Source organism: Watersipora subatra, chromosome 1 (assembly GCF_963576615.1).
Source record: "Watersipora subatra chromosome 1, tzWatSuba1.1, whole genome shotgun sequence".
Lineage (NCBI taxonomy): Eukaryota > Metazoa > Bryozoa > Gymnolaemata > Cheilostomatida > Watersiporidae > Watersipora > Watersipora subatra.
In genome coordinates this window covers 38,994,373-39,019,004 of record NC_088708.1, presented here as the reverse complement: position 1 = coordinate 39,019,004, position 24,632 = coordinate 38,994,373, and the positions used below count along the sequence as shown (strand labels likewise).

Sequence of the window (24,632 nt, the reverse complement as noted above, 5' to 3'; positions counted from 1 at the left end):
TAACTTGATTTCACCAGCAGACAACAGTATTACCATTATAAACCCTCAATTTTGTCCCAGTTGTTTGCATAGATTTACTTGTGTTTTTAATCAATCTCTTAGGAATAACTGACACTGTAGCTCCACAATCTACTTGAAACTTTGTTGTTTCATGTGGTGCTTCTATTTTCATAGCAGCATATAGGGGTCTACCATTGCTTGAGTTTAACTGAAATACCTCATGATAGCCATTGTTGCTGTCGGTGTCATGATCAGCGTCTTGTGCTGTCACCATGTTCTCTTCCTTGACTTGCAAACATTTGCAAAGTGGTTTTGATGTTTACACAAATTACACGTTCTTGTATATGCGAAACTCTTCCCATGTGACTATCCACAATATCTACAGTCTGTTATGAATTTCTCTGCCTTGTTTGGGTTCTGTGATGCTCGACCTTGATAAGTAGAGCTGTTAGCTTCCTTGTACTGCTGAGATACTCGATTAACTTCACTAGTCATAGAATTTCCAGATATCTCCTGAATTTGTGACTTTGCAGCTTCGTAAGTCCTACAAGTATCTATGCATTGTGTCAGTGTAAGATCTTTAGTTCTTAAAAGCTGTTGTCTCGCTTGCTTATCAGTAATACCTTGCACTATCCTATCCCTTAGTAGTGAGTCCCTTAAACAATCGTAAAAGTTACAGTTGCCTGCTAGTTCTCCAAGAGCAATGATATAAGACTCCATTGATTCACCCTCTTTCTGACCACGCTTGTTAAGCTTATATCTTTCAAAACTCTCATTTCTATCACCCTTAATCTTAACTTCAATAGTGTCCAGAACATTTGCCACATTTACTGTCATCGGTGCCTCACATCTGCCATACAGTTCAATCCCATTCGACCCCAATGTGCTCATAAGAACACTAACAGGGTAAGCGTCTGTACGCCTGGTTACATCAGCTGCAAAACTAGTGGCTGTTGCATAATAATTCCAAACATATCTCCAAACAGTCCAAAACTGAGCATCCTCCTCATTGTGTTTCAGGTTCAGAGGCTTGGAGGGGGAGGCTACAGCTCTAAAAGTACTCTAATCAGATAGAACATAAAAAAACCGACTATAGAGGCAGGTCCGAAACACTCGCTGCCACCATGTTAATTGTGAATGTGTCGGATTAATAAATAACTCAGAACATTTGCTTGTGAGTATTACGCACGACACCTGTTTTAATGACATTTTGTTTTATGACAGGTCTGTTTTAATGACATGTCAAAATAAAATATAATCGTATGATATATAAACAGAAACCATAAACTACTGTGCCCTATGATGACAACAACACGCAGAAAGGAGATGAAACTACCTATTCATTTTAGACACAACACACAGACCCCCCAAAGGAGGTCAGATGCTAACTGGACAGAAAACCACAAATCACTGTATCTCACCATAATATATACATTTATTTATATACTTATTCAGATTCAACACAACAAATCAAAATATTGCAAAAACACCGGAAGTAGCGACGTGAGAATGGAGCAGTTATCCAACCCTATAAAGAGCCTATCCGGAGTGTAATGTTATGTTGTTTAGTGTTTGGTTGTTATTGATGGTCGTGTAAAAGAGTTAACTTGTTCGTCACTGTTTATTGAATAAGTAACTCAAGATGGTTGAGTGAAGCCCATCACCGTGGCTCTCTTCAACACAATAATGTGGAATGCTAAATAGGGTGTGAGCAATAAAACAAAATGTACAACAGAACTGCTATAAAACATGAAGTATGTAAACATGTGAAACACTATAATACATTGCCTATTGGGTTGTAGGGAAGGGTAGGTATCAGTCAGTATGAGTATCACACGGAGTAGAAGAGAGCCTCCATACATAATCACATGGAGTAGAAGAGAGCCTCCATACATAATCACACGGAGTAGAAGAGAGCCTCCATACATAATCACACGGAGTAGAAGAGAGCCTCCATACATAATCACACGGAGTAGAAGAGAGCCTCCATACATAATCACACGGAGTAGAAGAGAGCCTCCATACATAATCACACGGAGTAGAAGCCTCCATACATAATCACACGGAGTAGAAGAGAGCCTCCATACATAATCACACGGAGTAGAAGAGAGCCTCCATACATACATCTTCGAGCTATAACAAAAAGATTAAGTATGTCATAAACAAGAATTGCATGGCTTGAGTTTCCATTTTAATTTTTGTATTTTATGCTTTTTTACTTGATGTAAGTTTTAAATTATATGTTTTATGCTAATTTTATTTTACTGTACACTGGCAATGTCAAAGTGGTTCTCAGAAACCATCAAACTCATGAAAAACAGTCCTTTTAACTATGTCTCCACGGGATCCCATTTAATCAAGGAATTTCCCAAGAAGCTGGCTTCTAGCAGTAAGCTGAGCCTCAGCAAAATAAGCTTTAATAATTTTTCACAGCTGAAAAATTAAAAAAAAATATATATATGACATTTAGCAAAACAAAAAGAATGAAGCAAAATACATACTCCAGAATTTTTCTAGAATTGTAAAGCTAAAAACATAAAAGATCAAAAGAGACAAAGATACTTTTATAAATTTTACACTCACAAAAATGGCTAAATCTTTTAAATATCATAGGCTTCCCAGAAAAGTGAGCTCATGTGATCAACCACAGCTGATGTGTTGCGCCATGCCTAGTCAGCATTTGTACACAGCTTTCGAAATGCTGTCAAGAACCCAATCAAAAGTGATTATTTTCAAACGGCTAGCATAAAAGAAGCTTCTGAAAGTGGCTCCTTTTATGCTAGAGAAAGAGAGGGCGGGCCATAGAGAGAGGGCGGGCTAGGGAGCGAGGGCGGGCCATAGAGAGGGCGGGCCAGGGAGACTCAATGTGTGAAATAGAACAATATTTTTACTGCTATTTCACCATGAGGAGATAAGACCATTTAGTTAAGTACTACTACTACTACACTAATACATTTTTGACGAACATTTTGATCGCTATCATTTTTGAACCGATGTACATTATATTGTTATATCTTCTATCAGCTATGTACAGATAGACCTAAAAAAAAATAACAAGTTACATCACCATACAGCTTACATAACAGATTCCCAGTGTTACGACATCTACAAATCCCATCTTTACGATTATCTCCATCACATGACAACCTACCCATTCCACTACTAGAACATTAAGAACATTACATAGGAGCATTCTGAATAATCGTTAACAGCATGTAATCAAAACTCAGATTAAACTCTTAAAACGGCGCCGCATCCTCAGCGACTAAACCCAGATGATAACAACCTACGTCATGTTGTGTATGAAGATCCACATCTAGTACCAATCTACACCAGACCAGAGATTACAACTGGATATTAAATATTATGAAACCCTCCGCTGACGGAAATACAACAGGACATAGCCAGAAACCCCAAAAATACAAAACTCAAAATTGAAGATCTGAAACATATAGTTTTACTCTTGGACACCAAGGCTAAGTCTTAACCTTATATTCACTCATATACTTCACTATTTCAGCCCAGCTTCATCATGGCAGGCAGACATGTCAGCAGATTAAGTGGAAGAGTAAACTTTTGGAGAACGAGGGGGTGACTATATATTAAATATCAGACATTACTTTTATATTCATATAAGTTTAACCTAAAGTGTAACTTATATCTTTTTCTTGTTCTTAAATAAACAAAGTTTTGGGAAAACCCCATTTCCATACCTTAGGGATTCCTTTTCTCAGAGTATAGTCTTAGCTTCTCACATCTAGGAAGGTCAGTTGTAGAATTTTGATTACATTAATCAACAAGACATTAGTTAAACAGTCATTAATCATGATTGGTCCCTTATCTGAGAAATTAGTACTAATAATTAAACAGTGCATCTGCGTTCGATAATAAATTTGAGCTTACCCCCTAATAGTAAGGATAGACTAGATAGACTCATATGATCATATCGCCTGATGAATCTATTAATCTCGCGCAGCTCAGTTGGTTAGGTACTCGCCTGGCAATCGCGAAGTTCTTAGATCAAATCATCTGTGATATGGATTTGTCATTGCTAGGTACCAATTGTTATAGCTGGACAGACCCATTCACACACACGAGTGCGTGCGATTCGAAGTATTATCTCAGTGTGTGCGGGCGCGCGCACACACACACAGATTTATGTATATATATTATAGATGACAGACGCCATTGATCGAGATTTATAGAAAATTTGTACACAATAAACAATCTTTAACAAATTTATTTTCACTGTTCACATGTTTGAAGAATTTATTTATGTTCATAATTGCTCATCAGAATAATCTGTTCCAGTTAAATACTAGCTGTTAAAGTAATTTAGGTTGTTTCTCCGGTTTTGTTGGTACATTTCTTTGAGATAATGTTTTGTATTTAGTCTTTTTCGTTATCAAGATGCGTTTTTCTGTTTCCCAAGAGTGTTGTTTCCTACATAATATAATAATATATGTAAAGTTGTATGGAATTTTTGTTACAGTTTAGTTTATTGCACTGAAATGGCTAGTTGTCACTCAATAATTTTTTTATTGTTAAAAATGGCAGTCTTACGAAGTCTGCAGTCGGGAGGGCGATGCGGGGGTGATGTGATAAGCCAGCTTGAACAATAAATGTTAATCACTAGGTTATCCGCTTATGTAATATAAATACTTCTGCAATTTTTTAGGCAAGTCAGCTTGTGCCTTGCTCTTGAAAGAGGCAAATGATATTATTGCTATAGTAAAGTAATTTCTGATCGTTATTAAAAGACTAGCAGCAAGCTCGGACAAGTTTGCAATAAATAATTAGATATCTAAAGAGTTATTGCTCTTAGAGGAGTTGTGTTCCTCCTGTTGGTTTCAGCAGGTTGTATCGCAGGCAGCTTTGGGTTCAGGGCACTCTGTTGGTTTCAGCAGAGCACAAGTGAGTTGGGTTCAGCTCCTCCTGTTGGTTTCAGCAGGTTGTATCGTTGGCAGCGTTGGGTCCAGTGAAGATACGCTAGCAGTAAGGGTTGTTTCCACATGACTCCTATGAGTTTTCCTTACTGGTAAGGCGATTGAATGTTAATGTGTCACCTTGATAGGTAATCAGGGAAAAATTAATTTTTAAAAATAATTCTAAAAATAACAACAGTAAAAGGTAATATTAATTAATAATAAAGTTGCATAATCGCGATAAAGATATAGTTTATATGTATGAGGGGTAGAATTGATAAGAACGGCTCAGTCTAGTGGTTATGCACGCTTGTTTGTAGACTTGTGACTTGAACGGCTCAGTCTAGTGGTTATGCACGCTTGTTTGTAGACTTGTGACTTGAACGGCTCAGTCTAGTGGTTATGCACGCTTGTTTGTAGACTTGTGACTTGAACGGCTCAGTCTAGTGGTTATGCACGCTTGTTTGTAGACTTGTGACTTGAACGGCTCAGTCTAGTGGTTATGCACGCTTGTTTGTAGACTTGTGACTTGAACGGCTCAGTCTAGTGGTTATGCACGCTTGTTTGTAGACTTGTGACTTGAACGGCTCAGTCTAGTGGTTATGCACGCTTGTTTGTAGACTTGTGACTTGAACGGCTCAGTCTAGTGGTTATGCACGCTTGTTTGTAGACTTGTGACTTGAACGGCTCAGTCTAGTGGTTATGCACGCTTGTTTGTAGACTTGTGACTTGAACGGCTCAGTCTAGTGGTTATGCACGCTTGTTTGTAGACTTGTGACCTGAACGGCTCAGTCTAGTGGTTATGCACGCTTGTTTGTAGACTTGTGACTTGAACGGCTCAGTCTAGTGGTTATGCACGCTTGTTTGTAGACTTGTGACTTGAACGGCTCAGTCTAGTGGTTATGCACGCTTGTTTGTAGACTTGTGTCTTGAACTGTTCAGTCTAGTGGTTATGCACGCTTGTTTGTAGACTTGTGACCTGAACGGCTCAGTCTAGTGGTTATGCACGCTTGTTTGTAGACTTGTGACTTGAACGTCGCGAGTCGCAATCCTCTGCAAAGCGGATTTTTCATTGCTAGATTTTAACGGGGAAAAAAACAAGGAGCCAACAACAACGCTGAGATATATATATGCATATATATAAACCACATTTTAGAGGGAATAGAACTACAAAATTAGTGTTTACTAATTGAGTGATGTAATAATGTGAGTATTGTATTGGTCACTCCTTCACCTGGATTGTCTCTTGCACATCATCCGGCAAACAAACCTTAATCACCGGCCGGGTTGTGACTGTTGCGGCTAAATGACAGTGCCAGTTATTCTCCAGTGAAAGTGAATATCTGAGTTATCATCTGTTGTAGTGGGACTGGGTATTCATGAAGATGATCAGGGGCTAGTTCTGACAACAGTCCGTATGGGCAAGCTCTCTGGCACAGTTGTAGACTCCGTGTTGTTGATAACGCATTTTGAATGGTCTGATTGATTGCCTTTTTAGAAAGGTGTATGTGACTAACTTTGTTTAATCGGAAACTGTCAGTCTCTCTGATAATGGTTTATGCAAGAATCACCACTTCAAATAGGGCTCTATTTTGATTTATTCTGTCTCAAACAATTATTTTTAATGAAGACAACCAAAGTAACCAACACGGTACAGAATAACATCCTGACACTCATTACAAGGATGTGATACTAAAGAGTATGACGAGTAAAGTCAATATCTTTTTGAATTGAAAAGTTAAAATTGCATTATCTATGTTATTAATATCACCGTTCCATCTTGCCTGCGAATAGAGGCTTTTTTCCTGTTCAGTACAGTATATATATATATATATATATATATGTAAAATTCATCGTCATCATGACAGTTTCCATAGATGCGTTTGGCACATGCTTCTGTTGGCATTGGGCACAAGGTATACCGTACTAGTGTGTATGTAGCATTTGGAATCTTTATTGCATTGTTCACTTGTCATTGACCAATTCTAACGTTATCTAAAACTATAGCCAGCCTTTGCAATAATTTTTATGCGTCGAACTAAAACATGCAAAATAAATTAAAAATGACAACTAATATGACTACAACTAATATGACTACAACTAATATGACTACAACTAATATGACTGCAACTAATATGATAGGACATTTAAAAAGAGATTGTCACATCTACATGATGCAACAGTGGGAGCCATGCAGGCCTTATTAATTGCAATTGCTAACAGTTGACCATATAAACACTGATTTGCAATTAATACGAAGGAATGACAAGTTTTTCTACTATAATCTGTATTTATGATTATAAAATGATATGACAAGGGAGCATCGAAAATAACAAACCAATTCTTGAAATAGGTAGTCTGCATCGTCTTGCCAATACATACCATATAAATAAATAATTAAGCTTTGGTACATAAACGCAAGTATACAACATAATGTACGGTGCAGAATAATATTATGATGATCGTTACAAAGATGTGATACTAAACAGTCAGGCAAGTAAAGTCAATATCTTTTTGAGTTGTCAAATACAAAAAAGTACCCAAGGCAAGAGTATTACTTCTCCGTGTACGGGTAACAGAAAGAGGTTATTCATGTTTAGCAAAATTTTATTTAAAGGTAATCCTTAGACTAAAACTACTAAAAATCTATAATAAGAAATGACAATGGAGCAATTTATTATCTAAATATTTATAAAATGGGGAGAAACAGTAAATTCTGTTTGAGCATGCTATTCATCCTTGTTATCATTTATAAGCAACTTGCGCTCGCTAGCTCTCTTCCTCTTGTTTTTCTCATTGTATGAAGGGTTTGCAAAGTTTGAGGTCTACAATGAGAATGAGGGCGATCAAATGTTGTTAGTGATAATGTTGTACGATAATTGGGACCGCAAGCGAGTAAGCAAAGAGCTTCAAAAGATCAAAAGAAAAATTGCTCTGCTGTTTTTTGTCCGGCAGTTATCGCTGCCACAGGTTGTTTTCATAGATGAAACATCCATGTTAACTCACAATGAATAATCCGGAGTTTTTGAATGTTTATCTTCAGAATAAAAACAGCCTGAATGCTATGACAGCATTTTGGGCTCCGTCCATTGCCATGGTTCTAAATAAAGCTCGAATATAAAAATAAAATTGCGATATAGAAATAAGGATTTCGCTTAAAAATTACCAAAACTGAAATATAATGTGTAAATGCACTGTAACCTAGTTAAAGTGAATGCGAGAGTGTGAGAAGAATGCGAGAACCATGAACATGACTATCGTATCCTTTTCACGATTGACATTCTGGTGAAACTTAGCTAAGAGCTTAGGACTTTTAACTATTTTTGATGACAGCCTTGAACCACGTCTAAGAATTACACAGAGGGCTAAAGCAATAGTGGCCATGAATATCCTTGTTGACCATACAACTGCAACTGACAAGCTTTTGGAAGTATTTTTCATCAATCCATGTTTTAGTCTTGATTAACAAAAAGCAAACTAATTTTACAGGTTATTTAAATGCGGCCATTAAATGACCAAGTAAACTCTAAAAAAGCATAAAAGTCTGATTGCTAGTCAAAAGCTATTCAGGGTGTAGATGCCTACGACCTGCAGATAAATGACCAGAATAAAAACAGCAAGGCATGTGGAATAAAAACAGCAAGGCATGAGGAACTTTTGGCGTATTCCATCATTTTTAAATGTGGTGTCTTTGAAATAGACACATAGATAGCCAAATCTATTTACCACATGTATAAAAAGTCATTGGCAATTAGAATGTGAGAAAAAAGGATGTATATGGCTACTAAATTGCTGCAAGTTCCTCTCTCGTGAAAGCTGAAATCCATAAATAGTCTTTCAGAACATACAAAATCAATGTGATAATAGCATTTTAATATGTGTGAGTCATAGATATATATAGGTTTATATATCTATGGTGTGAGTGAATCTAAATACATGTAGGTGTCAATGACAGATTTTCATAATGGTCAAATAACCCTATATTTTAGGTAATTCAGTACGAATATCAATAATAGTAATAATAGTAATAATAGTAATACGCATAATCTCTCCTGATTCTTCTCATCTCAGGTACTGAATTGAGCCACGACTAAAAGTAATGAGCAACTCTCTCAGTTTCCAACCGCTAGCCTAGCATTCTGCTAATTGACAGTGTAAAATTTTGTCTTAACATGTAAACCATGCTGATAGATTCCTGTATAGATTACCAGTCATAAGACTAGTGTGAGCCGCTCAGATGTCAATTGTTCGCATGTCAATTATAGTTCAGATATCAGTAGTTCAGATGTCAGTAGTTCAGATGTCAATAGTTCGGATGTGATTAGTCCAGTTGTCAATAGCTTAGATGTCAATATTTAAGGTGTCAATAGTTCAGATGTCAATATTTCAGATGTCAATAGCTCAGATGACAATAGTTCGGATGTCGGCTTGGATGTCAATAGTGCGAATTTCAATAATTCGGATGTCAATAGTCCGGATGTCAGATTGGATGTCAATAGTTTAGATGCCAATAGTCCAGATGTCAATAGTGCAGATGTCAACAGCTCAGATGTCAATATTTTAGATGTCAATAGTTCAGATGTCAACAGCTCAGATGTCAATAGTTTAGATGTCAATAGTTCAGATGTCAATAGTTCAGATGACAATAGTTCGGATGTCAGCTTGGATGTCAATAGTGCGAACTTCAATAGTTCGGATGTCAATAGTTCAGATGACAATAGTTCAGATGTCAATAGTTTAGATGTCAATAGTTTAGATGTCAATAGTTTAGATGTCAATAGTTCAGATGTCAATAGTTTAGATGTCAATAGTTTAGATGTCAATAGTTTAGATGTCAATAGTTTAGATGTCAATAGTTCAGATGTCAATAGTTTAGATGTCAATAGTTTAGATGTCAATAGTTTAGATGTCAATAGTTTAGATGTCAATAGTTTAGATGTCAATAGTTTAGATGCCAATAGTTCGGATGTCAATAGTTCGGATGTCAATAGTTCGGATGTCAATAGTTCAGATGTCAATAGTTTAGATGTCAATAGTTTAGATGTCAATAGTGCAGATGTCAATAGTGCAGATGTCAATAGTGCAGATGTCAATAGTGCAGATGTCAATAGTGCAGATATCAATATTTCAGATGTCAATATTGTGTATAACACGTTGTTTTACAGATATATGAGCCAATATATTTCTTCTCAAAAATGAAGACTGAGGACTCAGTATTGTCATCTCAGATAAGAGTTGATAACATAAGAGAGCCTACATTTGTGACACTGACAGGTAACGATGTCATAAGGGTTTGAACTTGTCACCCTGACAGATGATAATAGCAATAAGATCTTACATTTGTGGCGGAATAGACTGAGTACTGATCGTCGTCAGCATCGTCGTCAGGTTCATCGATGTCATCCTGCACTGACTTCATATACATTGGGTTAGATACATGCATCGTGTGGTCTCGATCTTCTGATAGTCTCAAATGTTCAAACATGTATCTCCTGCAGCATGCAATAAAGAACTTTAAAACACACGACTGTAAACTAAACAGCTGACAAAAATGCCAAGTGAGATAAGATCAGCATAGAATGCTGATCTACCAATAGATGATGAGCATTAAAGACAAGTACCGATAAACTGGGGGCATAGAATGCAACTACCAATAGATGAGGAGCATTGAATACAACTACCAATAAACTGGAGGCATAGAATACAACTACCAATAGATGAGCTGCATTAAATACAACTATCAATAAACTGGAGGCATAGAATGCAACTACCAATAGATGAGCAGCATTAAATACAACTACCAATAAACTGGAGGCATAAAATACAACTACCAATAGATGAGGAGCATTATATACTACTACCAATAAACTGGAGGCATAGAATACAACTACCAATAGATGAGCAGCATTAAATAAAACTACCAATAAACTGGAGGCATAGAATACAACTACCAATAGATGAGCTGCATTAAATAAAACTACCAATAAACTGGAGGCATAGAATGCAACTACCAATAGATGAGCAACATTAAATAAAACTACCAATAAACTGGAGGCATAGAATACAACTACCAATAGATGAGCAGCATTAAATACAACTACCAATAAACTGGAGGCATAGAATACAACTACCAATAGATGAGCAACATTAAATACATACTACCAATAAACTGGAGGCATAGAATGCAACTACCAATAGATGAGGAGCATTAAATACAACTACCAATAAACTGGAGGCATAGAATACAACTACCAATAGATGAGCAGCATTAAATACAACTACCAATAAACTGGAGGCATAGAATACAACTACCAATAGATGAGCAGCATTAAATACAACTACCAATAAACTGGAGGCATGGAATACAACTACCAATAGATGAGGAGCATTAAATAAAACTACCAATAAACTGGAGGCATAGAATGCAACTACCAATAGATGAGCAGCATTAAATAAAACTACCAATAAACTGGAGGCATAGAATGCAACTACCAATAGATGAGCAGCATTAAATACAACTACCAATAAACTAGAGGCATAGAATGCAACTACCAATAGATGAGCAGCATTAAATACAACTATCAATAAACTGGAGGCATAGAATGCAACTACCAATAGATGAGGAGCATTAAATACTACTATCAATAAACTGGAGGCATAGAATACAACTACCAATAAACTGGAGGCATAGAATGCAACTACCAATAGATGAGGAGCATTAAATACAACTACCAATAAACTGGAGGCATAGAATACAACTACCAATAGATGAGGAGCATTAAATTCAACTACCAATAAACTGGAGGCATAGAATGCAACTACCAATAGATGAGGAGCATTAAATAAAACTACCAATAAACTGGAGGCATAGAATGCAACTACCAATAGATGAGCAGCATTAAATACAACTACAAAGAAAATGGACAATAGGAATTGATAGAGATCTCACCTCCTTTGCCTTTTTCGGAAAACAAGGATAGCTCCAAATAGAAAGATCGTAAGAATAATGAGTCCACATATTGCACCGGCTATAATAGTACCTGCAAACATGCACAAAGCCATGCGTTTTATCTAAACCCATCTTAACAATACATAAAATGCAGTAGGAGATATGCACGAGATCTAAAGGAAGTTTGTTCAACTAGCTACAATCAAACAGGAAATGCTATTTAATTTTGTGCAGATGAGTGATATTAATAAAGGCCCAGATACTGATCGGAACACATCGCAGTAGAAAACGAACCAGTGTGAGATGAAAGAGGCGACTGGGTGCTACTAGTGTTGCTGGTTCCACAGGTAGTGCCACTGCTTCCGTCTTTGCATCTGTCAATATATAGGGCGTGTGAGTATGCCAACATGAATAACATAAAGATGGAACCGAAATAGATAATGATGAGAGTATTTAACCAGGTAAACACGCATAGCATGTTTGACAAAATGAAAAAAAATTGGAGTCAAAAACATTGCAGTTATAAATGATGAGAGACTGGTGCACACAACTCTAACTATGCCATTCTGGGACATAAGAAAAGAGATGAGAGTCAAAAATCAATTCTCAGTTTAATTTTTCTCTTCCATACGCGTTTTTTCTATGAATGGTTCCTACTGAAAGATATCAGTACCATAAAAGCATTGTTTTTATACAATTCTCAGCAAAATAATACTATTATTTTAGAAGACAATAGAAACTCAAATACTCTAGAATACATTGCAACAAGGTTGGGAGTGAGTTACCTGCATGTGCAGCATGAATCACAGCTCTGACTGTCATCAGTGCAGCCTAAACAGAGGCTGTTGTTGCCGCAATAGTTGTTACAATGAGCGCTGTACTGACAATCATCACCTTGCTGCGATTGAGGACACCCACATCTGGGCTTGCCGGATACCAGTTGGCAGAACCTTTTACCGGTACAAGAGCCGCAATAGCTCTCACAGGTTGAGCCAGCGTATTGAGGTAAGCAGAGGCACTGAGCAGGTTTTTTTCTTTGCTTATCTGAAATCCAAGTTGAATGACTGTCTTATTCAGCGCTGCAAGCGGTATGCGAAGCTATATATTTGATGCACTTGATGTACTTGATCATTTTATTGATGTTTTATTTCATAACCTTGCTAGTTGAACAGCATGTAATGCAGAACGGCTCATAACCTTGCTAGTTGAACAGCATGTAATGCAGAACGGCTCATAACCTTGCTAGCTGAACAGCATGTAATGCAGAACGGCTCATAACCTTGCTAGTTGAACAGCATGTAATGCAGAACGGCTCATAACCTTGCTAGTTGAACCGCATGTAATGCAGAACGGCTCATAACCTTGCTAGTTGAACAGCATGTAATGCAGAACGGCTCATAACCTTGCTAGTTGAACAGCATGTAATGCAGAACGGCTCATAACCTTGCTAGTTGAACCGCATGTAATGCAGAACGGCTCATAACCTTGCTAGTTGAACCGCATGTAATGCAGAACGGCTCATAACCTTGCTAGTTGAACCGCATGTAATGCAGAACGGCTCATAACCTTGCTAGTTGAACCGCATGTAATGCAGAACGGCTCATAACCTTGCTAGTTGAACCGCATGTAATGCAGAACGGCTTCATTAAAAGTGCAAGTATATGACTTGAAAATAAACTTTATTACCCTGACATGCTCTACTCAAATAGAGACATGTGCAGTCGTGTACACTCACCACTCTCCAAGCATGTGCCGCCGTTCTCACAATATCCTGTTACACAGGTCATTCTTAGCTCACACCGTTCCCCTGTGAAGTGTGGAGGACAAGAACAGACTGTTTCCTTCTTGTTACCGACTGAGCATGTACCTGTGGTGGCAAAGAAAAGTAACAGAACAAATATGGGTCAAGCATCTACACATGACCTTTCACACCTACAATGTAAAGGTGGATCGAACATCTGACAGTTGACCAACATGACTTTTAAAGCATTTTGAAAGCAATTTCATAGGCGCAAGGAGAGAAATGCATAAAAAGACAAAAATATAAATAATAATAAAAATAGGTAAGCTAAGATAGTTTACACTTAAACTAGTACAAGTCAGAGAGAATTAGTCTGTGTATCTCTATGACCACCTCCACCCCATAACATTTATTTTGCCACACCTATACTGTACTTCATTTGTCTATTCACCTCGTAACCTTTGCATCACCACACCCATACTGTACTTCACTTGGCTACTTACCTCGTAACCTTTGCATCACCACACCTATACTGTACTTCACTTGCCTATCCACCTCGTAACCTTTGCATCACCACACCTACACTGTACTTCATTTGGCTATTTACCTCGTAACCTTTGCATCACCACACCTACACTGTACTTCACTTGCCTATCCACCTCGTAACCTTTGCATCACCACACCTACACTGTACTTCACTTGCCTATCCACCTCGTAACCTTTGTATCACCACACCTACACTGTACTTCATTTGGCTATTTACCTCGTAACCTTTGTATCACCACACCTACAATGTACTTCATTTGGCTATTTACCTCGTAACCTTTGCATCACCACACCTACACTGTACTTCACTTGGCTATTTACCTCGTAACCTTTGCATCACCACACCTATACTGTACTTCACTTGCTTATCCACCTCGTAACCTTTGCATCACCACACCTACACTGTACTTCACTTGCCTATCCACCTCGTAACCTCTGCATCACCACACCTACACTGTACTTCATTTGCCTATCCACCTCGTAACCTTTGCATCACCACACCTACACTGTACTTCACTTGCCTATCCACCTCGTAACCTTTGCATCACCACACATACACTGTACTGCATTTGCCTATCCACCTCGTAAACTTTGCATCACCACACCTATACTGTACTTCACTTGCCTATCCACCTCGTAACCTTTGCATCACCACACCTACACTGTACTTCATTTGCCTATCCACCTCGTAGCCTTTGCATCACCACACCTACACTGTACTTCACTTGCCTATCCACCTCGTAACCTTTGCATCACCACACCTACACTGTACTTCATTTGCCTATTCACCTCCTAACCTTTGCATCACCACACCTACATGTACTTCACTTGCCTATCCACCTCGTAACCTTTGCATCACCACACATACACTGTACTTCATTTGCCTGTTTCTAAGGTGAGCTAACAACTAAAGCTTCTTTTTAACGCTGGGATTAGCCGTAGGATTAGCCTGTAAACCGGACATTGCCTCGGATTTCTTTTATTTTCAATCAGATAGTCTAAGAGGTTTAAGTCAGAGTCTAAGTTCCGTTTGAGAGGCTGGTTCAGGAACCAAATATTAAAACCAAGTTGTGAAACCAAATGTTTTTGGCGGCCTGGTGGAAGGCGAGGAACATGCGTATGTGGAGCATATGTGAGTGAAGTTTGAGTAAAATCAACCGGATTAACAGACAGACACAATAGCAAAGCGGGATTTATCAATATAAATTATTTCAGGATTAATATATTTTTGCCTTTATTTACAATGAATTCAATTAATGACTATGTATTTGTTGTGGAACCATCATTGATTTTTGGAATGGACCAAACTATATTCTGCAGGAATATATAATTTAACATACAATGGTTTTAACATGAATTATAGAGATTTAGCTGCATAGCAACACCCAAAAGACTCGGCCACCACTCGGCTACCACTCGGCCACCAATCGGCTACCAGTCGGCTACCAGTCGGCTACCAGTCGGCTACTAGTCGGCTACTAGTCGGCTACTAGTCGGCTACTAGTCGGCTACTAGTCGGCTACTAGTCGGCTACTGAGCAATGTGACATGTATAAAAATGCTAACTCAGTACAGTCCAGTCATGTGCTAGGGCGCAGTCTATACTCCTAGCGAGAAGGCATTGGACCAAGCAGTTAGTGACATATCCTCATACTGCATATATAGAGATACCCTAAAGAATAATGAAAAACGGGAGGCAAGCCTAAAAATTACCTCCATTAAGACAGCGATCCTTGCAAATGCTGTGTAGGCATTGGCTGTGTGAATCAAAATGGCCAACAGTACAAAGACATTTGGGCTGGTGTTTTTCATCATATACACACTTTCCTCGACGATGACATTCATAAACTTCTGAGCCATTTCGAAGATTGCAGGTCTCACAATCACCTCCTGTTAACAGTTACAGCCCTACATGTATGTACACAAAGTTATAGTCAGCTTTAACCCTAGCACTTAGTGACGGCTGGATACCTCTGCCAACCCACCCATCTGTGCATTGTACCGGACTGCTGTCTACTTGTATATTGTACCAGACTGCTGCCTACTTATCTATTGTACCGGACTGCAGTCTACGTGAATATTGTGCCGGACTGCTGCCTAACTGTATATTGTACCAGATAGTTGCCTACCTGTTTATTGTACCAGATAACTGCCTAACTGTATATTGTACCAGATAGCTGCCTAACTGTATATTGTACCAGATAGTTGCCTACCTGTTCATTGTACCAGATAGCTGCCTAACTGTATATTGTACCAGATAGCTGCCTAACTGTATATTGTACCAGATAGCTGCCTAACTGTATACTGTACCAGGTAGTTGCTTACTTGTACATTGTACCAGACGGCTGCCTACTTATCTATTGTACCGGACTGCAGTCTACGTGAATATTGTGCCGGACTGCTGCCTAACTGTATATTGTACCAGATAGTTGCCTACCTGTTTATTGTACCAGATAGCTGCCTAACTGTATATTGTACCAGATAGCTGCCTAACTGTATATTTTACCAGATAGCTACCTACCTGTATACTGTGGGAGGCAATTACAACTATAGGAATTTGAGAGAATGGTACAAGATGATGATCTTTTCCAGCAGATTTCTTTGCACGGATCCAGCACTTTCCTTTCACAGCGCTCTCCTGTGTAGCTTGAAGGACACCTACAACGATCATTCGCTCCACATGTTACCAACCAACATATTTGATTCTATATTCTGTCACGAGACTTCCATAAGCTGATGTAGTGGAAAATAACTCCAAGTAAAAAAGCTGATTGTTCATATCGCAGTAGATGCAAGCGAATATCAGTGAATATAATTGGACAAAAAACAAGGATGGCTAGAGATTGATGGCTCAACCGATCACTATGTTGCCTGCACAAATACGATTTATAAAATTATATGAAAAAAAGTTATGTTATCAATGTTTGGAGATCCAGAGCCATATTTTTGCACTGTTCTGATAAACCAGTGGTCATTTTAAGAGTTATCCAGGATTTAATATTTAACAAGAATCTCATTTGAGTGGTGAGACAATTTTGTAGAAAGATGTCCAAGATGTGTATATGACGAGTAAAACCAAAACAAGTTATTGAACAGAGTGAGACAACAACTCTGGAGGATAGAAGAGTTTAGTATTTCTGACATACTCACAAACAGTAAGGAAGCCCTCCATCATCAACCTGGCAAGTACCATAATTTTCACACGTGAAACCCTTGCACTTGGAGAACTCACACCTCTCCCCAGATAGATGAGATGGACACCTGGCGGAGACAGCACAAATAAAAGCAATACATGTGCAGTACTTCATAACATAAATATGACAACATAGATGTCACGGCATCAGCACAATAGGCATGATGGAACAAACATACACATTGACATTACAAACTTGACCTATATGTGTGACTACACAGCTAATCAGCAGCAGGTGAACTAAGGAGTCGCAGACTAGCAATTATGATGATTCAGGCTAGCAAGTGTAATGACTCACTGACTAGTAAGTGTAATGACTCACTGACTAGCAAGTGTAATGACTCACTGACTAGTAAATGTAATGACTCACTGACTAGTAAGTGTAATGACTCACTGACTAGAAAGTGGAATGACTCACTGACTAGTAAGTGTAATGACTCACTGACTTGTAAGTGTAATGACTCACTGACTAGTAAGTGGAATGACTCACTGACTAGTCCCATGACAGAATGAGCGGAGCGAAGTTTGAGAGTTTTTATGATAAATGCATGTGCACACAACTTACGAAAATTATTCATCAACAACGTCGCAAACCCTTGTTTTAAAATCTCATCAACAAATTTAACCATCGTTTTGTAGAGTCGTTAAAGTATTATAACGATACAAAACACATATAAGTCTATTTAAATATGTTACCAAGTCTTTGTAAATTGTCGACAGTATCTTAAAACTTACCCATCTGATCGGATTACACACATATAGACAGATTAATTTGGTCGAAAATCGTCACAAAACGCTTGAAAAGCTTAGTTTAATAAATGTCAAAACCGGCAAACGAAACACCGAGCGACAGAGAATACAACCATTAAGTCGTGCACATTTCACGAAAAAATAACGTGCACATTTCACCAGTCTATAGCATTGTCGAATTGCCGAAGGTTTCTGTAATTAACGTAGAAGTACAGAAATCGTTTCCTTTTTGCCGATTTCAAAGTAACTGACATTTTGGAAACTTTTGAGTACTTTGGTATTCTAACTGATGTCCAAAACAGTGAAAGTAAAGGAAATGACGATGATATTTTTTTCTACCGATTCTTATGAGATTATTACAATATTTAATTATAAGTTTGGATGACTATTGAAGTGTAATAGTCACACTAACAACATCGATGATGGGTAATATGTTAATGTTATTTTTTTTTGTAAATAGTTTTGTTAAATAGATTTTCTAAAAATCTATATAAATACCACAACTTTTTGATATTGTTAGCTATGACGTTTTGAAATGTAAACAAAATTGTGCATTGGTTTTCTATTATTACTGTATTACTATATTAATAATATTGGTTATTCTAATAATTTCAGTGCATTTTACTTCTAATATTGGCCAATATTGTATTTCTCCTATTGCAGGGGGAGAGATATAAACATATAATCTTTTCCTTTCATAATTGCTGTTTGTCATGACCAAACACTTTTTTGAATAGATTTTTTAAAAATCTATATAAATATCACAACTTCTTGATATTGTTAGCTATGACGTTTTGAAATGTAAACAAAATTGTGCATTGGTTTTCTATTATTACTATATTAATAATATTGGTTATTCTAATAATATCAGTGCATTTTACTTTTAATATTGGCCAATGTTGCATTTCTCCTATAGCAGGGGAAAAATATAAACATATAATCTTTTCCTTTCATTATTGCTGTTTGTTGTATATAATAACACCCACACCCATTACACTACAGCTACCATTGCAGTTATCCTATTGCACTGCAGTGCCATTTGACTGCTAATATTGCATTTCTCAACCATCAGTACCCTTTCTTTTTTTCCAATATCACTTTGGTCATGGGCTGTATGACAGTGGAATTTCTAGTAAGTAGAATGACAGACTGACTAGAAAATGTAATGATTCACTGACTAGCAAGTGTAATGATTCACCAACTAGTAAGTGTAATGATTCACTGACTAGCAAGTGTAATGACTCACCAACTATCATGTGTAATGACTCATTGACTAGTAAATGTAATGACTCATTGACTAGTAAGTGTAATGACTCACCAACTAGCAAGTGTAATGACTCACTGACTATAAAATGTAGTGACTCACCGACTAGAAAGTGTAATGACTTACCAACTAGCAAGTGTAACCACACCAAACAATCGACTTACAATATGTCAGATCACCATTTTAACATTCTATTCATCAGAGTCATTTAAGTTTCATTTCATGTGCAACATGTATTTTTATTAAAATATGAAAAATAATAGCAATACTTTGAAAAAGAATCCAATGAACACTAAATAAAAGTTAAAGCAACCCGCTACTCTGGATTCTTGTGACTATTCTAATCAACAACTACTGTGCTGTATGTGATTTAATCATCTGTGATATTGAATCTATGATTGACAACTATATGGTATGACAACTACATGGTATGACAACTATATGGTATGACAACTATATGGTATGACAACTATATGGTATGACAACTATATGGTATGACAACTATATGGTATGACAACTATATTGATATTGATATATGGTATGACAACTACATGGTATGACAACTATATGGTATGACAACTATATGGTATGACAACTATATGGTATAACAACTATATGGTAAGACAACTATATGGTATGACAACTACATGGTATAACAACTACATGGGATAGCAACTACATGGTATAACAACTACATAGGATAGCGACTACATGGGATAGCAACTACATGGTATAACAACTATATGGTCTAACAGCTACATAGGATAGCGACTACATGGGATAGCAACTACATGGTATAGCAACTACATAGGATAGCGACTACATGGTATAACAACTACATGGTATAACAACTATATGGTCTAACAGCTACATAGGATAGCGACTACATGGGATAGCAACTACATGGTATAACAACTACATAGGATATCGACTACATGGGATAGCAACTACATGGTATAACAACTATATGGTCTAACAGCTACATAGGATAGCGACTACATGGGCTAACAACTACATGGTATAACAACTACATGGGATAGCAACTACATGGTATAACAACTACATGGGATAGCAACTACCTGGTATAACAACTACATAGGATAGCGACTACATGGGATAGCAACTACATGGTATGGTCTAACAGCTACATGGTACATGTATGACAACTCCATGAAGGTTAACAAAATGATAAAAAAATTAAGGGTGTACATTCAGCTGTAATTAATAATGATTATATATATACTTGAACAACCATCAGCAGTGTCATGGAGGCTGGAGATAACAATAGATAACTTATTGTGATACTTGCACATCACCTTATCCATATTTGCTGTAAAACCTCTAATTGAATGCCATCTCTATTAGAACACCACCTCTATTTGCACGCCACCTCTTGATGGAAGTGTTGAAAAATGAAGTGCCATCCTCTATTTGAACACCACCACCATTTGACTGCCCCTTTGACAACCTTTGATCTTTATGAACCCATAATAACAAGTGATCAGTAGAAAAGTGTCCACAAAATCGTATTAATAATGAATCATTTACATCAATAATAATTAATTATCTTGTTTTCAGACTCTAAAGCTTTTCGGTTGTTTCTTTAAAACTTTGAAAGCAACACCATAAACATAATTAATAACTGTTACAGGCTAACAGTGGTTCCTTGTCTAACGCGGTCTTCATACTTTGATGCACGTATATAAAAAGCGGTTACATTCACGAAAGTATATTTATCAACAGCAAGTTTTAGACTAAAAGTTATGCTTAGCGAGGCAAACTTTTACAATCTTTAAAGGTTGACTTGCAACAAAATTCACATTACAGTTATTTGGTATCAGAGGATTCACCATGTCTTACTCTGCTGTGTTGTAGGGGCAAAATATGTGGAATGTGATTACAAGCTCTTAAAAGCTCAAAAATATACACTTAATCGCAGCCATCACGAAGACGCCAAAAATTGGAATCTCTTTCCAAAACCGCTCAAATGGGACGTAGTTAAACATGATGGCTTCTGTTTACACTTTCATGCAACCTTATTCGTCAAAATATTTTCACAAATATACTACAAACAATTTGTACCTACTACAAATATAAAATAAAACCATGTTTATTGTCATTTCGTGTCTATTTCATCATCATTGTAATGCTGTCACTTTGAGCACTGATATCTCAAAACCTACCGTAAAAATTCGTTTAATTTTTTAACCTTAGCTCGAAGGGGTGCATATCATCCTCTGATAAACATGACAAGCTTGTTGGTCACCTGTGATAACCGAAAAATGCTGCAGAAATTGTTCGCGCTGTTCAGCATGGAATATGGGTCACATGATCAGATTACGACTGATGATTAGACCAAGCTGAAACAAAACTGTAAAGTAGCGAGCATCCATATTTGAGATGGGCTTTTTGGTAAAACCCGAAGTGTTTGTCATAAACTAGTAGTACGAAACGTTTTATATCGAGACTTTTATTGGCCTTTCATTTCATGTGATAACATCATGTGCCAAAATAATAACCACAATGTTTGAGAACGTCATCCAAATAAAGAGATTTCAAATTATGGCATTTTCGTGATGGCTGTGATAAACTGTTCATTTTTGAGCTTTTAAAGCTTGTAATCATATTTCCACATATTTTGCACCTACATCACAGCAGAGTAAGACATGGTGAATATTTTGATACCAAATAACTGTAATGTGAATTCTGTTGCACGTCAACCTTTAAACTAAAAAGTGTCCTATGTTGAGACAATGACTAAGATTTCATATTAAATTGTTGATCTGATGAGGACATTAGGTAAACACATACGTGTACAATTGTTGGTCTGATGAGGACATTAGGTAAACACATACTGTACAACTGTTGATCTGATGAGGACGTTAGGTAAACACATACTGTACAACTGTTGGTCTGATGAGGACATTAAGTAAACACATACTGTACAATTGTTGATCTGATGAGGACGTTAGGTAAACACATACTGTACAATTGTTGGTCTGATGAGGACATTAAGTAAACACATACATGCACAAGTTAATAAGACCAGAAGACAAACTATTAAAAACAACCAAATGATTAAAATCCATCCTAATCAGTGTGTAACAGGGGTTAACAGTTAGCCACAACACTCGTAGTGAGCAAGGCATATGCAATGCTTGTGCAATTACCGTACTAGTACATACTCACAGGCAGTAAGGCTTGCCATCGAAGACGTCACACTGAGCATCTTTGTTGCAATAGTCCTTGCACAAATGCTGTTCACACCTCTGGCCTCCATAGCCCTGGGGACACCTGCGCATAGACACTCTATTATAGAGACAACGCTTGGTAGTTCTAGTAACCCACTTTACAATCCTTTCTATTGTTCCCTTATACTACACATCCTGTGAGAATGATAACGGTTTCAGCGATAGAGGTATCAGCGATAGAGGTAAGAGCGATAATGGCTTGAAAAATAGAAGTAAAAACAATAGAGGTATGAGCAATAGAGGTGTAAACAATAGAAGAATGAGAAATTCAGGTTTGAGCAATAGACTTACAAAAAAACAGCGACATGAGCAATAGAGATATGAGCAATAGAGATATGAGCAATAGAGACATGAGCAATAGAGATATGAGCAATAGAGATATGAGCAATAGAGATATGAGCAATAGAGACATGAGCAATAGAGATATGAGCAATAGAGATATGAGCAATAGAGATATGAGCAATAGAGATATGAGCAATAGAGACATGAGCAATAGAGATATGAGCAATAGAGACATGAGCAATAGAGATATGAGCAATAGAGACATGAGCAATAGAGATATGAGCAATAGAGATATGAGCAATAGAGACATGAGCAATAGAGATATGAGCAATAGAGATATGAGCAATAGAGATATGAGCAATAGAGATATGAGCAATAGAGATATGAGCAATAGAGATATGAGCAATAGAGATATGAGCAATAGAGATATGAGCAATAGAGATATGAGCAATAGAGATATGAGCAATAGAGATATGAGCAATAGAGATATGAGCAATAGAGATATGAGCAATAGAGACATGAGCAATAGAGATATGAGCAATAGAGATATGAGCAATAGAGATATGAGCAATAGAGATATGAGCAATAGAGATATGAGCAATAGAGATATGAGCAATAGAGATATGAGCAATAGAGATATGAGCAATAGAGATATGAGCAATAGAGATATGAGCAATAGAGATATGAGCAATAGAGATATGAGCAATAGAGATATGAGCAATAGAGATATGAGCAATAGAGATATGAGCAATAGAGATATGAGCAATAGAGATATGAGCAATAGAGATATGAGCAATAGAGATATGAGCAATAGAGATATGAGCAATAGAGATATGAGCAATAGAGATATGAGCAATAGAGATATGAGCAATAGAGATATGAGCAATAGAGATATGAGCAATAGAGATATGAGCAATAGAGATATGAGCAATAGAGATATGAGCAATAGAGATATGAGCAATAGAGATATGAGCAATAGAGATATGAGCAATAGAGATATGAGCAATAGAGACATGAGCAATAGAGATATGAGCAATAGAGATATGAGCAATAGAGATATGAGCAATAGAGATATGAGCAATAGAGATATGAGCAATAGAGATATGAGCAATAGAGATATGAGCAATAGAGATATGAGCAATAGAGATATGAGCAATAGAGATATGAGCAATAGAGATATGAGCAATAGAGATATGAGCAATAGAGACATGAGCAATAGAGATATGAGCAATAGAGATATGAGCAATAGAGATATGAGCAATAGAGATATGAGCAATAGAGATATGAGCAATAGAGATATGAGCAATAGAGATATGAGCAATAGAGATATGAGCAATAGAGATATGAGCAATAGAGATATGAGCAATAGAGATATGAGCAATAGAGATATGAGCAATAGAGATATGAGCAATAGAGATATGAGCAATAGAGATATGAGCAATAGAGATATGAGCAATAGAGATATGAGCAATAGAGATATGAGCAATAGAGACATGAGCAATAGAGATATGAGCAATAGAGATATGAGCAATAGAGATATGAGCAATAGAGATATGAGCAATAGAGATATGAGCAATAGAGATATGAGCAATAGAGATATGAGCAATAGAGATATGAGCAATAGAGACATGAGCAATAGAGATATGAGCAATAGAGATATGAGCAATAGAGATATGAGCAATAGAGATATGAGCAATAGAGATATGAGCAATAGAGATATGAGCAATAGAGA

General features: G+C 37.1%; 1 protein-coding gene across 1 annotated transcript in view; it reads right to left on the bottom strand.

The window, feature by feature from the left end:
• Positions 1-24,632, bottom strand: part of LOC137387407 (low-density lipoprotein receptor-related protein 1B-like) — a 114,825-nt gene that overhangs the window by 31,825 nt on the left and 58,368 nt on the right. Inside the window, 13 exon segments of the mRNA XM_068073825.1 lie at positions 79-288; positions 384-1,062; positions 1,836-2,133; positions 7,656-7,750; positions 10,264-10,417; positions 11,875-11,965; positions 12,169-12,248; positions 12,660-12,918; positions 13,610-13,741; positions 15,874-16,050; positions 16,682-16,818; positions 17,311-17,421; positions 22,557-22,661. Of these exon segments, the coding sequence (XP_067929926.1) occupies positions 79-288; positions 384-1,062; positions 1,836-2,133; positions 7,656-7,750; positions 10,264-10,417; positions 11,875-11,965; positions 12,169-12,248; positions 12,660-12,918; positions 13,610-13,741; positions 15,874-16,050; positions 16,682-16,818; positions 17,311-17,421; positions 22,557-22,661 (2,528 nt within the window).